This window comes from Haliotis rubra, unplaced genomic scaffold, assembly GCF_003918875.1.
Source record: "Haliotis rubra isolate DU_JTF1 unplaced genomic scaffold, ASM391887v1 Scf83, whole genome shotgun sequence".
Classification (NCBI taxonomy): domain Eukaryota; kingdom Metazoa; phylum Mollusca; class Gastropoda; order Lepetellida; family Haliotidae; genus Haliotis; species Haliotis rubra.
In genome coordinates, this window is record NW_025767557.1 from 1,293,373 (window position 1) to 1,309,766 (window position 16,394).

Here is a 16,394-nt window from a genome sequence, read left to right on the forward strand (position 1 = left end):
TTTGTAATCCGGACTGTATTTGTATCAACTCGGTCAGTATTGGTGATAGCTACATCGTCCTAAACAATAGCACAAGTTGTAGGCTTTGGATGCCCTGCATGTAGTTCAAATCGAGGTTCATGTCGGTATTCAAGGAGTATTTCCACTATACTTGCTCCAAGCATGGTCCCATACAAACTATAATATCACTGGTCCCAAACCTGCAATATTCAACACTCATCCCACATGATCACAGCATCAGAATATTCATAGCATGAGCACATACATATTTACAATTATAAATACATTCTTATCATAAAAATGGAAGAAATAATTAGTCTGTTAAAAGCAGGCTGCGAGCAGATAGTAAAATCTGTAAACCTGTGTATAAAATATATGGCATGCAAAAATTGAAATTAAATATATTGCTGAATAGAAAACAACCCAATTCTCGGTGTGCTTCTTCCTCATGTAGTGCTTAAAGCGGGGTTAAGACATGCTTACTCACAAAATGTGAAATCTTTAGGTTAGGTTTCGATCAATATATACTGAGAGAAACAAATAAAGGTTCACAGGAATATTCGGGAGTTCCTTTATCATTTTCCAGTTTTCATCACCACAGCGCTATTCAAAGCTGGAGATGAAAACTGGACAAAAATAAATAAAAGGAACGTTTGATTTGTTTATCTCAGTATATGCGGAGAAGCAGCTGGTAAAGTAGTAGTTAAGAGTTTGGATCCCCTTGGGATGATGACTATTTCACCCCCAACAAATATCCTAATACGGACTATCACTGATGTTACTTGGGGACGGTGGGGTGGGATTTGTTAGAGACAGAGTTTTGGACGACCCAAAATGTGTCCAAGCTTTTCAGGATCTCCAGGATAAAGTGGTTCCATGCGTTCTCCCATTTGGAAATGGCGCCAAGCTTCTCGTCTTTGGTCATTGCACTGTACCTGAAACAACAAATTACCACTGTCCTAAACCCATCATCATCATCATCATCAAAAATAACATCATCGTCGTCGTCAACATCACCATCGTCGTCGTATTCATCATTTTCATTCTTCTTGTTTTATTTCGTGGCTGACTCGTTGGTAAGGAGTGGACTCAGCAATATTATATATGTATGAGCTCTGTTAATAATAGTGGACCAGACAATCCAGTGATTGCCATCGCAAGCATCGATATATATATACGCAACTGGGATACAGCATCAAAATGCACCACCCTGGTCATCTCAATGACAATGACTGGACAGAATCATTAGAATCAACTGTTACCTCAATAGCTCGGATATTTAGAAAAAAAACCTCAATATCAATACACACAACACCCACCCTTGCCAAAGTATCACCTTGAAATACAGTATATTAACATTCCACTACATTATTCTACCGACATATTCCAGATTCCGTCTCTTAGAACTGGGTTCCGTTGTACAAAGCGATCTTAGGGCTAAGGTGATCGTAACTCCCCTAAGATAGACTTACTACTGTCGTAGCGCTAAGGTTGTTTTGTACAACGGTACCCTGGTCTCCAACAACCTATGCAGACCGAGAGATGCGACAAACAAGATGACTTGGTTCATTGCGTTTGAACATCGTGCATTGACGTCTATGATCGTTGCTCATAATATCAATCACTGGATTATCTGGTCAAGACCTGATTATTTACAGACCGTCGGCATATTGGAGGAATACGGCTAAGTGCCGCGTAAACATCAAATAGTCCAAACATCGATTTTCGAGCAATGCTCATTTGTCCACGATGTGACCAGCGAAGGGTTCTGCGAAGGCAATCTGTGCTATAAAAAGCGCCCACAAAGAACCTACATAGTCGTGGCAGGGTAGGATAGCTATGGTATATTAAATCTATGCAGACGAAGAGAAAATCGTTAAAGCCATTTTCGCCCATCCGTCACGAAAGGGGAGGTTATTCCCGATTTCCGCTCATTTACCACTGACTATTATCTGCTACGGGCTGAGTGAATACTTACTGTATAGAGTTCATAGCAAGCTGTTTAAGAACCTCTAGTCCATCGTCTTCCCCCACCAGCGCCATGTACGCCATGTAGAAGTCATGTGACAGAGGAAGAGCGCCCCAAGCGGCAGGATCGTCACTGCTTACTACCAGCGGGAAGTTGTCGGCAAACAGACTTACAGCTCCATGATCACGCAAGTCATCCACAAGCTTTAGTACCTGCAACAAGTATTAGCCACTGTGATCACGTACCAATCAGGGAATATGGTATTAACAGCTTTTACCAATATTCCTCAAAAATCAGCACAAGAATTGAGCTTCACGTAATTTACCCGAACAAGGATTGGAACCAGCTTTTGGCGTGACGAGCGAACAACGTGGCAGCCCTGCCATGCCTTTCGGCCTTGAAACCAGATTAAAGTTAATAATCTGCATCCTGAACCACAAAGCAGGGCTGCCACGCCTCTCGGCCTTGAAACCAGATTAAAGTTAATAATCTGCAACCTGAGCCACAAAGCGTTCGTAGCGCTACAATTTACCTAAGCCTGTGGTAAGTTGAGTTACGACAGGTCGTAACGTTACGAATTATTTGTGGATCGGGGTCCCAACTTCTAAATCTTAAAATGTCTTTGAATATATAACAAAGAAGCACGGAGAATCTGTTCTTTTTCCGAGTGCCTGAAAAAATGGAAATGTAAACTTACCAAAGATTTGTTGACTTTTTATTATTATTATTATTATTATTATTATTATTATTATTATTATTATTATTATTATTATTATTATTATAGGATATTTATATAGCGCACATATCCAGGCAACTAGTGCATGCTCAAGGCGCTGGTATTTTCCCCTCGATCATTGGATGTCAATCTCAACGGCACATCGTATTATCAATTTCAACTCAATTGGGAGTATACAACTCTTGCAGCCACTAGGCGCATCCTAACGAGGTACCCATTCACAGCTGGGTGGACTGGGACACATAGTCACAGTACTTTGTCCAACTTCACTGCACGTTGCTGTACCCGCAACTAGGTGTTTGCACGTATTCATGTGGCCACCATCTGGTCATATACCAACACCGCCATATAGCTGGGATATTGCTGAGTGTGGCGTAAAACTAAACTCACTCACTCATATACCAACGGATTCGTGGGTTCTTTTAAGTGCACAGGGTTGTGTACTGTACACTAGGGGTTGTGAGAACACTGAAAGAGTCTGCACACAAAGTTGACTCCAGGGATTTTACACCCGGTCACAGGTGGGCTCGATCCCGACACCTCAACTTCGCTGGAACACTAGCCTGGCGCCTTAGCCAGCTCGCCCACCGCGCCCCATGTGGGAATTTGTGATTTTTTTTGTTTCAAGGCCAGTATGATAGAGTACCAAATACATTGTAGCTATAAGCCATCTGGAAGTGTTATTCATCGAGGATGACCCTATATGCATTTAAATAATGTGGAACTACAGCAAACAACTATAAACGGCGTCGCTTATAACGAACTAACAGACAGACAGACAGACATTTTATTCAGTAATAGGCCACTGGCCCAAAATACATTCATAAATATAATAAGAAGTTACATGCGTTTTACCAGGGAGACTATATAATGTTGTAGATTATCCCTGGTTTTACATAAAAACATCAGAATCTCTTATTTTCCCAACATTATATAAAAAATAGGCACAAATTATTTATAACATTTATGTTTGTTGAAGTCATTATGTTTATAAAACTGTGTTGTGAAATAGGATGTTTCAAATATTTAACGAACTAACGGACATAACGAACTGTATTTTCCATCCACGAGTTCTATATTTCCTCGAAATGAGTATAAAGAACTTGGGCTATAACGAACTAAACTACATGTCCCTTTGTGTTCGTCATAACCGTTGTTTACGGTACTTTGAAAGGTGAAGTAATTGTATCCATCGAATCGAGCTTTCATCAATTCGAGAGTACCGGTATAAGATCAACGTTCCCACCTAACTGACTGACTGACTGAGTTTAGTTTTACGCCGCTTTTAGCAATATTCCAGCAATATCACGGTGGGGGACACCGGAAATGGGCTTCACACATTGTGCCCATGTGGGGAATCGAACCCGGGTCTTCGGCGTGACGAGCCAACGCTTGAACCACTAGGCTACCCCGCCGCCCCACGTTCCGACCTAAGATTTCAACGACATCGTGTTGTTCTAAACACGGTTATGTACGCTCTGCGATACTTCTTAACCAAGATGACGTGGTGATGGTGATGGTTAAATAAAGTTTAACGTTACGTTCCAGATTATTTTGTTTTTTGTTTTATTTTTATTTCTTTTGGTATCTGCTACAGTACACCAGCACAGGTCTATACATATTGGCATATGGTCATAAGTTTCAGTGGCAGCAACTTTACCTGCTGTAGGCTTACAGTGACCTGCCGTCAATAAGGTATTACACAGATAAAATTATTATGTTTTTTTGTAAAATAAATAAGTAGATACTTTAGACACTTTTCTTAATTTCAATTAGATGTTATAACAGTCCGGGTATATTTCTGCAATTATTATTATATTACAAATATTCAGATAAGAGCTCACCTGGTTAGATATCGGGTTGACCTCAATAGCTATATCTTTCTCTTTAATCATCTTCATCACTTCCGGGTGTTTATAGAGGGCAAAGCCGTGGCCGATGCGGGTGGAGTTGAGCAGGACGGCGTCGATGAGATTCAGATCGACCTGGCTACCCTCCCAATCTGGTTTGGTAAATAGTAGATAAAATGGGAACAAACTTCTAGCTCTGAGTTAGTATCATGACTTGTTGGCATAATACACCGAATGAGGATAATAATTAAGACGACATAAATAAAGCTGAAGTTCATCTACATATTCAGTTCATTTTTGTGACACACTAGTGAGTGAGTGAGTATGATTTTACGCCGCTTTCAGCAATATTCCAGCAATATAACGACGGGGCCACCGTAAATGGGCTTCACACATAGTACCCATGTGGGGAATCGAACACGGGTCGTCAGCGTGACGAACGAACGCTTTAACCACTAGGCTAACCCCTGTGACAACATAAAGAATGGCATGAAACTTTATTTCATCTTAAATAAAATATACATTGACAATCATTCTTTCTTGAGACTGAATGATGTCTTAACCTACGATCAAGATACATTCTAGCTTTATGGGGGAGAATTAAGAAGTATTGATCCTTGACTACTTCAACCAGTGATGAATAGCAAGAGCAACAACCACAGGGTATATCAATTCTTCCAATGCTTCGAACGTTGATTGGCTGATTTGAAACATAACCTGACGCATTCTGCTATTGAGGCTGTCTTAGATAATCACGCAGAGGGGAAGTGAATCAGCTGACCTGATAGCACTGACAGCTGTTTCATACACACACGCGCGCACGCACGCACGTACGCACAAACCCATATCAGTACAGTTAACTGAATATTGCGGAGCATTCGCATTTGGAGATAAGTTCTCTCGAATTGTAACTATACACAATGTGGTACAACACACACGCACGCACGCACGCACGCACGATCACACAAATCCATCTGAGTGCAGCCAGCTGAATACAGCCTAGCATAGGCATGACAAAACTCAAGTAAATTTGGTACCACCTAAGCACCCACCCGTTTCCCCTGCGTGAAAGAAGTAGGGCATGTTGATGGGCGGCGACTGTTGCGAGGGGTAGAGGAGATCCGCTAGGTAGTAGTACAGGGTGTGACCGGGGCCCTCTTGACCCACAAGGTCGAAACCCCGGAAAACGTCGGGGTACTTCCGGATGAAGGTGATTGCTTGTTTCAGTGACGACATCACACTCTTCAGGGGTGAAAACCTGTAAAAGAAGGGGTAAATGGTGTTTTTCGCCACAGACTGTTAAACAAACCGAAACGTGAGTCTCATTAACCAATTCAGACAATGACCTACTTTTCAGCGGATCCGAATTTTTTCGTGTGGAAGTGACAAGAGACACTACAAACAACTATGGTTACATGTAATTCAAATTCCTTGTTTCATAAGAAAATGGTATTTACAAATTAATTTTAATTTCAAACTTTTAAAAAAAATCGTATTTCTATATTTTATGACGAGGTTTAGGCAGCATGTCGTTAACTAAGACGTCAAAGACTGCCCCTGTTAGAAGAGGTCGTACAATGATTCACAATTCATCTAACTCACTGGTTACACCTGTTATGTGTTCTTTGCGCTTATTTAGTAAACTTTTGTAACCAACTCTGTGATTGATGTAATATCAAGTCCGTACCAGACCGCCAAACATTTCTAGCGGCCGAGCCTCGTTTTGAGATTTCCACGATTTCTAGATTTCCGTTTGTCAGAGCACGCTGTAGGACAGAGCAACGCTGCACGGCGTGTTTGCAAGGATTAGAAGTGTTGCAATACACAAGTGATTAGATATATCAAATAATACTGATTAATGTTCACATATCCAGTTGAATGAGTTGGTCTCAAAATTCTGGACTGGTTATTGTACTCGGTTGTGCAATAGGACGGAACCCAGTCAGCAGGAAACGAGACTGTTGTGTAATCAATGTTTGGAGTTGCTTAACATGACGACGATATAGACACAACCTACATGCAACATCCTAGAGCTTGAGAAGTGTGTTATCATATCGGTTACTGGAAATTGCAAAGGAACCTTGATGTGAAGAGTATTTGTATCGAGTCGGAAGCCATACGTGTCTTCGACGTTTACCCCTGGTGAAACCCATAAGTGTGGACATTGTGCTGACAGAAAAACAGGGCAAAGACCCTATCACAGGATTCTGGGGTAGCCTGGTGGTTGAAGAGTTCGCTCCTCATACCGAAGGCCCGGGTTCGATTCCCCACATGGGTACAATGTGTGAAGCCCATTTATGGTGTCCCTCGCCGTGATTTTGCTGGAATATTGCTTAAAAAACAGCGTAAAACTGAACCCACTCACTCAATCATTGAGGTGAAAAACTATACAGGTAAATGAATGGGGTTTTTTTGTTGTTGTTTTTATTAAATCTTGGACATTACGGTATACAACTGACTTGCTATAAAACTTGGCGGAATAAAATTAAACTCACTTACTCACTTTCTAAGGAAATGCACAGCGTATTCGAGCAACATGGCTACCCATGAACTCCCCGCCCCAATTACTACCATTCGTTTTGTTTGCAGATCCTACATGTGTGTGGATCAGCTGTACCTGAGTCGAGACAGTGTTTAGTAAGCTACCATACAAACAAACATAACTTATCTTAACACGACTTAAAATCTACATTTAATCACACATGACAACCTTCAAGTATTTGCCGAGACAGGTCACCAATGCAACCATGACACATTACAAATTGTTGAGATACCTGATAGCGCTCTGAATCAGCTTGCATCCAATGAAATCGGGGTTGTCCTTCTGGAACCGCTTGATGACGTCCCGATACAGCTGGAGCGTGTATTCGGGGTCGCTTTCAGTACCATTGAGGTCATACAGCTGTGAGCAGAGTATCTTACGTTATAACCTTGAATATAGTATTAATACTCTTATTTTCCTTGTTTGCCGTTGAATGCTGTGCACTCAGCAATATTCCAGCTAAATGGCGGCAGTCTGGAAATAATCGAGTTTGGACCAGACAATCCAGTGATCAGCAGCATGAGCATCGATCTACAGAATTGGGATACGATGACATGTGTCAACCAAGTCAGTACACCTGACCATCGGATCCCATTAGTCGCCTTCTTACGACACAATTTGCGTTTTTATTACAATTTACGTCGTACCACGCCTCTTACGACAAGCCAATTCTAACAACGCTGACGTCAACATACCCGCGGCAGCAATGCCCTTATTTCCAGGTACTGCACATTATCTGCCTTGAACTGTGTCAATGCCTCAACCAGATAGTCCCTGAAGACAGGCTCGTACAGAAACAATCCATTCACCACGACGAAGTAGCTGCCAAACTTCTTCCACACGTCGTTCACGGTCACATATACATCTTGGGGGTTGTCCACGACGATGCTAATGTTGGAGAGCAAACTGAAAATAGTGAGGGATTTATCAGTATCATAGACATTTAGTGAGTGAGCGAGTTTAGTTTTAAGCCGCTTTTAGCAATATTCCAACAATATCACGGCGGGGGATACCAGCAATGGGCTTCGGCGTGAAGGAAGCCCCTAATGGAAATTTATGTTATAATGGAAAGTTTGTTATAAATCTTAAAATAGGTCGTTAAGCTGTGCGTGCTCTGTGGATCGGACCCGAACCCATGTGATAATGAAACTTTTAATAATGACTTAGACTGACTGACTGACTGAGTTTGGTTTTACACCGCTTTTAACAAAATATTCCAGCAATATCACGGCGGGGCACACCAGAAATGGGCTTCACTCATTGTACCCATGTGGGGATTCGAACCCGGGTCTTCGGCGTGACAATGACTTAGACACATATATCTATTACATAACCAGTGATGTTGAATACTAAAAGATTATTTATTTAATTTACTATGAAACGATTCAGCATTACACTGAGTAAGCTTAATATTCAAAAGACTATGTAGTATACGCTCGAGTACGACCCCAGGCAATATGGTGTGTTAGCTCCCATATTTGAAACATATTTATAACGTCACTGAACAGCTTTTTCGTATTGCCTGATATGTGTCCCTATATCAATTCAACCATATTTCCTTTACAACAGGGGCGGTGGGGTAGTCTAGTGGTTAAAGCGTTGGCTCGTCACGCCGAAGACCCGAGTTCGAATACCCACATGGGAACAATGAGTGAAGCCCATTTCTGGTGTCCCCTGCCGTGATATTGCTGGAGTATTGCAAAAGCGGCGTAAAACCAAACTCAGTCAGTCAGTCATTCCTTCACAACGCCGCTGAATAGAAACTAGTAGGATATAAGACGCTATAGACGTAAAATATTATAATGATGATGGTTGTCATAGGAAGATAGTAGAAGTCAAAACAATTGTGATCGTTGAATTAAACATATACTTACTATGAATCAAACAGATCGATATTCCCCGACCGAGCTCTCATACTCTTGACAGTTTGCCACTTGCAGTCTGAAGACAAACGGAGTCTTCTTTACAACATAATATTTGACATTCCAGTTGACCAATTTCATTAAACTCATATCTTAGTTCTGGTCCTGGATACCGCTGATCAAAGATCTGAAGATATATCACTACAGATCAATTCAGAAAGTTTGACTGTTTTTAAGGCCGCAATATTCCAGCTACATGGCGACGGTCTGTAAATAATCGAGTCTGAACCAGACAATCCAGTGATCAACAGCATAAGCATCGATCTACGCAATTGGGATACAATGTCATGTGTCAGCGAGTCTGGCCACCAGATCCCGTTAGTCGCCTCTTACGCATTGGTTGCTAAAGACCAACTCTAACCCGGATCTTCACGGTCACTTCAGAATGTTCTTTTGCGAAAGAAAGTAGTTTCCTCGATCAAAGCGCATCACTTTCAAACTAGCGTTTTCCATTGCAGACTAACCTTTGAAAAAGTTTGTTTCAGAGTTCTCGATGAAATAATCTCAAATCTGAACAACAATCTGGAATGTCTAGTCGATGACCGAGAACATACAGCAGTCTTTCCTATGGGCTATGAAGAGTCTCTTACGCTTTATCCCATAGAGGGGAGATGGGGTAGCCCAGTCTTTAAAGCGTTCGCTCGTAACACCGAAAACCCGGGTTTTATTCCCCTCATGGGTACAATGTGTGAAGCCCATTTCTGGTGTCCCCCGCCGTGATATTGCTGGAATATTGCTAAAAGCGGAATAGAACTAAACTCACTCACCCACTTAACCCCCGTTTCGAGGTTGCATGATTAGTAAATATTAGTAAATATTTGTAAATATGCCACTTTCCTAATATGGGAAGCGACCCTCGAAAGGTTAGTATAAAGGTTATTGGGGGATATACATAGGTGGATCCAGAGGAGGGTGGGGGGTGGGCAACACTGCAAAACACACACACACACACACACACACACACACACACACACACACACACACACACACACACACACACACACACACACACACACACACACACACCCCTTTGTCCTGAAAGTTTATCAAATGACCATTGAAACTCGGGTGAAAATGAAGTGTGCAGCCACCCTTCTTTTCTCAATAGTGTGCACACGCACGCACGCGCGCGCGCACACACACACACACACACTTTTCTCAAAAAGCTGTATCCACCCCTGATATAGCCATACCCGGAATTAGGGCTGGGACGGGTAACCCGGATACTCGGGACGGGTGGGCAATCAGTTGGACCCGTCTCAATACCCGGACCCGTTATGATCATGTGACTAATAGATTAAATAATGTTATATGTTATTCTTTCATGATTAATAGGTTGTATTGTCTTTGAAGAATTATACATAATTTACAGTCACCTGTTTTGAATATAATGCAAGGTTTAGATATTGAGAAACTCGAAATTTTAACTTCAGAGCTGAAGAATATATTGCCATTTCTTACAAATTCGATGCCAGAAATTAACATAACGGGTATCTTGTAGGGTAGGGTAATGGGGGGTGGGGTACCCGGGTAGAAAATTTGGACCCGTCCCAGCCCTACCCGGAATCACCATATGAGTCACCCTACCTGTATTCTGCGGCGGTGTACTGTAGAAGTGCATCTGCAGCTGTTTGTTCTGGTCAAAGCACATGTAGCAGTTAGGTCGGTAGGTGACATTCTTGATCAGCCAGTCCAGACTCGTGATGGACGAGTCATGGGTGTGCAGTGCGCCACCTGGCGGAGAAAAACAAACACATGACGAGGACACTTTTTCAGGAAAACTTCAAAATTCGTTCAGTGCATCGGTTGTTTTGGAAGAAATGATCAATGTCTCTTGGGTGCTTTTCAAAATATTTTATAGAGATAACCGTATTTTCTTTCTGTAAACATTGAGCGAAATAGCCACTGGCCCGCTAGCCCAAGTCAATCTCCACAGCCCGACTGGCTAGTGAATTTTCATGGGGTCATTTTGTAAATATATCACTCTCTCCGACTTATTAAGTTATAATACACTGTTAAATCATGCAAGATTATGGCCTCATAAAAATGTTCATCATATTAGCAGCTGAATGATCAAACCCGTGTTTTGCCGACTATATCTTATTCTCATCTATGTTTGTAATATTTTGCTTAGCTTCCACTATACATTAAAATTTCGGGCTAGTGAAATATTTTGTGGGTTAATAACTTTCAAACATAACTAGCCCGACTTGCTAGCAAAATTTGGAAACTATTTCGCACACTGTGTAAAATGTGCTCATTTCAGAGAATCAAAGCATCTTAACAGGGGTGGAAATAACTTTAAGATTGCTAGTGTACTCCGGTACAGTGGCACATGTAAATCACTTGCCCTGATAATTTTTCCACTATACCGGCCGTTTTCTTGTTGATTTTTTAAATAAACAACATAATTAATATTGGAAAGTCAACTGGACACCGGTACAGTGTGATATACAAATTTGTTTGCCCGACAGAAAAAAACACTAGACTCGGGCGTCGGGCAATGGGTTATTTCCACCCCTGATCTTAGCATAGGTCCTTTTGTTTGTAGTTCGCTCTCGGTAATATGATACGGCAGCAGTAAATAATAGTTCTGCTTTTTCTGTAAATCAAGTTCACATTTCCAAAGACTGGGTGACTAGCATTTAGGTTTGCCTCCGGTTTGTTTGTGTCTGCACTCTAGTATTTCAGTTGATAGTACACCACGTGGCGACACAGACTGACGCATAGTCTCTGAATATACCTAATGTGGATAGAAACAAATAATTCCTTATACATTGTAAAGCAGTCCAAGTGAGATGAGAGATCCTGAATCTGAAAAATCTAGACAAGCTTCTTTTAGGGTAGTCTGTCGTACAGACCCTGAAGCAAATATATCCAAGAAAGCCCACGCAAGTCTAGAAAATGTGGCAAGTCTAGATTTCCTCAGCTTCTGAAAATGAAGAAAGTCTCAGGGCTCCTTTTCATTATATTTTAGTTTTTTTACTATGAACTTCTTTCAGTAAAATATGTTCATTTCAGAGACTAGTTGTTAGTCTACTTTTAGGGCTTCAGCATTGCAGAAGGGGCTGGGCGGAGGGCAAAATAATGTGGTGGAGAGACTGTGATACAGACTAGTTAACACATGGCTCTGTTTAATACCCAGCGTCTATTCACTAGTGTTGGGAATTGGTTAAAATCTTATAATTGATGATTGGTTCATTACAACCGACCAATCATCGAAAATAGTTCTTTAGCGTTATTTATCAAATTGTCCTTGTTATGTTTGTTAATGTACACAAAAATATAGAAAAAACATGTAGTTCTTTCGGTTGTTTTGGCAAATGTCATGTCTTTAAAGAATGACTAATATGTTAGGAACATAAATTTCCTGGAGTCTTCAAGATAAATTTTAATCATGACTTGGAACGAGCTTGTAGTGCTTAGGAAACGCAACAAACAAAACCAACCTTGTGATAAATATTGTCAATGCAAACAAGTGTTCCAAAATTGTTTGTGTTCGATTATGACAAAATGTGATCGATTGCTCGGTCGTTTAGTCATTACGACCAATCTTCGATTATTTCAATCAATTGGACCACCACTACTATTCACCACTATAATAATAGTCTCGGAAGTGTTCTAACCCAAGAGACCCGTGAAGATCCGGGGTAGAATAGGTCTTCAGCAACCCATTCTTGTCATAAAAGGCGACTTATGCTTGTCATAAAAGGCGACTAACGGGATCGGGTGGTCAGGCTCGCTGACTTGGTTGACACATGTCATCGGTTCCCAATTGCGCAGATCGATGCTCATGCTGTTGATCACTGGATTGTCTGGTCCAGACTCGATTATTTACAGACCGCCGCCATATAGCTGGAATATTGCTGAGTGCGGCGTAAAACTAAACTCACTCACTCACTCTAACCCAAGAGGCAGTGGGGTATTCCATTGGTTAGAGCGTTCGCTCGTCACGCCAAGGAACAGGGTTCGAGGGCACAATGTGTGTAGCCCGTTTCTGATATGGGAAGCGACCCTCGAAAGGTTAGTATAAAGGTTATTGGGGATATACATAGGTGGATCCAGAGGGAGGGTGGGGGGTGGGCAACACTGCAAACACACACACACACACACACACACACACACACACACACACACACACACACACACACACACACACACACACACACACACACACACACACACCCCTTTGTCCTGAAAGTTTATCAAATGACCATTGAAACTCGGGTGAAAATGAAGTGTGCAGCCACCCTTCTTTTCTCAATAGTGTGCACACGCACGCACGCGCGCGCGCACACACACACACACACACTTTTCTCAAAAAGCTGTATCCACCCCTGATATAGCCATACCCGGAATTAGGGCTGGGACGGGTAACCCGGATACTCGGGACGGGTGGGCAATCAGTTGGACCCGTCTCAATACCCGGACCCGTTATGATCATGTGACTAATAGATTAAATAATGTTATATGTTATTCTTTCATGATTAATAGGTTGTATTGTCTTTGAAGAATTATACATAATTTACAGTCACCTGTTTTGAATATAATGCAAGGTTTAGATATTGAGAAACTCGAAATTTTAACTTCAGAGCTGAAGAATATATTGCCATTTCTTACAAATTCGATGCCAGAAATTAACATAACGGGTATCTTGTAGGGTAGGGTAATGGGGGGTGGGGTACCCGGGTAGAAAATTTGGACCCGTCCCAGCCCTACCCGGAATCACCATATGAGTCACCCTACCTGTATTCTGCGGCGGTGTACTGTAGAAGTGCATCTGCAGCTGTTTGTTCTGGTCAAAGCACATGTAGCAGTTAGGTCGGTAGGTGACATTCTTGATCAGCCAGTCCAGACTCGTGATGGACGAGTCATGGGTGTGCAGTGCGCCACCTGGCGGAGAAAAACAAACACATGACGAGGACACTTTTTCAGGAAAACTTCAAAATTCGTTCAGTGCATCGGTTGTTTTGGAAGAAATGATCAATGTCTCTTGGGTGCTTTTCAAAATATTTTATAGAGATAACCGTATTTTCTTTCTGTAAACATTGAGCGAAATAGCCACTGGCCCGCTAGCCCAAGTCAATCTCCACAGCCCGACTGGCTAGTGAATTTTCATGGGGTCATTTTGTAAATATATCACTCTCTCCGACTTATTAAGTTATAATACACTGTTAAATCATGCAAGATTATGGCCTCATAAAATGTTCATCATATTAGCAGCTGAATGATCAAACCCGTGTTTTTGCCGACTATATCTTATTCTCATCTATGTTTGTAATATTTTGCTTAGCTTCCACTATACATTAAAATTTCGGGCTAGTGAAATATTTTGTGGGTTAATAACTTTCAAACATAACTAGCCCGACTTGCTAGCAAAATTTGGAAACTATTTCGCACACTGTGTAAAATGTGCTCATTTCAGAGAATCAAAGCATCTTAACAGGGGTGGAAATAACTTTAAGATTGCTAGTGTACTCCGGTACAGTGGCACATGTAAATCACTTGCCCTGATAATTTTTCACTATACCGGCCGTTTTCTTGTTGATTTTTAAATAAACAACATAATTAATATTGGAAAGTCAACTGGACACCGGTACAGTGTGATATACAAATTTGTTTGCCCGACAGAAAAAAACACTAGACTCGGGCGTCGGGCAATGGGTTATTTCCACCCCTGATCTTAGCATAGGTCCTTTTGTTTGTAGTTCGCTCTCGGTAATATGATACGGCAGCAGTAAATAATAGTTCTGCTTTTTCTGTAAATCAAGTTCACATTTCCAAAGACTGGGTGACTAGCATTTAGGTTTGCCTCCGGTTTGTTTGTGTCTGCACTCTAGTATTTCAGTTGATAGTACACCACGTGGCGACACAGACTGACGCATAGTCTCTGAATATACCTAATGTGGATAGAAACAAATAATTCCTTATACATTGTAAAGCAGTCCAAGTGAGATGAGAGATCCTGAATCTGAAAAATCTAGACAAGCTTCTTTTAGGGTAGTCTGTCGTACAGACCCTGAAGCAAATATATCCAAGAAAGCCCACGCAAGTCTAGAAAATGTGGCAAGTCTAGATTTCCTCAGCTTCTGAAAATGAAGAAAGTCTCAGGGCTCCTTTTCATTATATTTTAGTTTTTTTACTATGAACTTCTTTCAGTAAAATATGTTCATTTCAGAGACTAGTTGTTAGTCTACTTTTAGGGCTTCAGCATTGCAGAAGGGGGGCTGGGCGGAGGGCAAAATAATGCGGTGGAGAGACTGTGATACAGACTAGTTAACACATGGCTCTGTTTAATACCCAGCGTCTATTCACTAGTGTTGGGAATTGGTTAAAATCTTATAATTGATGATTGGTTCATTACAACCGACCAATCATCGAAAATAGTTCTTTAGCGTTATTTATCAAATTGTCCTTGTTATGTTTGTTAATGTACACAAAAATATAGAAAAAACATGTAGTTCTTTCGGTTGTTTTGGCAAATGTCATGTCTTTAAAGAATGACTAATATGTTAGGAACATAAATTTCATGGAGTCTTCAAGATAAATTTTAATCATGACTTGGAACGAGCTTGTAGTGCTTATGAAACGCAACAAACAAAACCAACCTTGTGATAAATATTGTCAATGCAAACAAGTGTTCCAAAATTGTTTGTGTTCGATTATGACAAAATGTGATCGATTGCTTAGTCGTTTAGTCATTACGACCAATCTTCGATTATTTCAATCAATTGGACCACCTCTACTATCCACCACTATAATAATAGTCTCGGAAGTGTTCTAACCCAAGAGGCCCGTGAAGATCCGGGGTAGAATAGGTCCAGCAACCCATTCTGTCATAAAGCGCGACTTATGCTTGTCATAAAGCGACTAACGGGATCGGTCCTCAGGTCTCGAACTGACTTGGTTGACACATGTCATCGGTTCAGTGCTAAAGCGCAAAAGATGCTCCTGCTGTTGATCACTGGATTGTCTGGTCCAGACTCGATTATTTACAGGCCGCTTGTTTGTTACTATCAAAATTATATATCACCCACTCAGAGACTAAGCATTAGTCTAGGGCACATTCGAGGGGCACAATGTGTGTAGCCCGTTTCTGATGTCCCCCGCTGTGACATTGCAGGAATATTGCTTAAAAACGGAGGAAAACCACTCACTCACCTAACCCTAAACTTAAGTGCACTACCAGAAGTACTAGTAGTTAAATAACACCAGGTTTGGCGTGACAGATATGCTATCGTAACGTGAACGAATGTTTGTTTCGATTTTTAATTATTTATTTTTTAACTGCATTTACGTATATATTAATCAATAGGTGCGTATTAATCTATGAATACGTAATAGTACGTAATGAAATGTGTAAACTAATTACGGA

General features: G+C 41.2%; 1 protein-coding gene across 1 annotated transcript in view; it reads right to left on the reverse strand.

Annotated features, from left to right (window-relative positions):
* LOC124262256 (adenosine deaminase AGSA-like) overlaps positions 1 to 16,394 on the reverse strand; it is a 22,478-nt gene continuing 6,084 nt past the window's right edge. Inside the window, exons 2-9 of the mRNA XM_046696741.1 lie at positions 13,766 to 13,912; positions 8,972 to 9,038; positions 7,793 to 8,003; positions 7,330 to 7,457; positions 5,608 to 5,813; positions 4,550 to 4,707; positions 1,979 to 2,181; positions 1 to 935 (exon numbers count right to left, since the gene is read on the reverse strand). Coding sequence (XP_046552697.1) covers positions 779 to 935; positions 1,979 to 2,181; positions 4,550 to 4,707; positions 5,608 to 5,813; positions 7,330 to 7,457; positions 7,793 to 8,003; positions 8,972 to 9,038; positions 13,766 to 13,912 — 1,277 coding nt within the window. The 3' untranslated portion in view covers positions 1 to 778. The remainder of the gene's footprint in view (positions 936 to 1,978; positions 2,182 to 4,549; positions 4,708 to 5,607; positions 5,814 to 7,329; positions 7,458 to 7,792; positions 8,004 to 8,971; positions 9,039 to 13,765; positions 13,913 to 16,394) is intronic.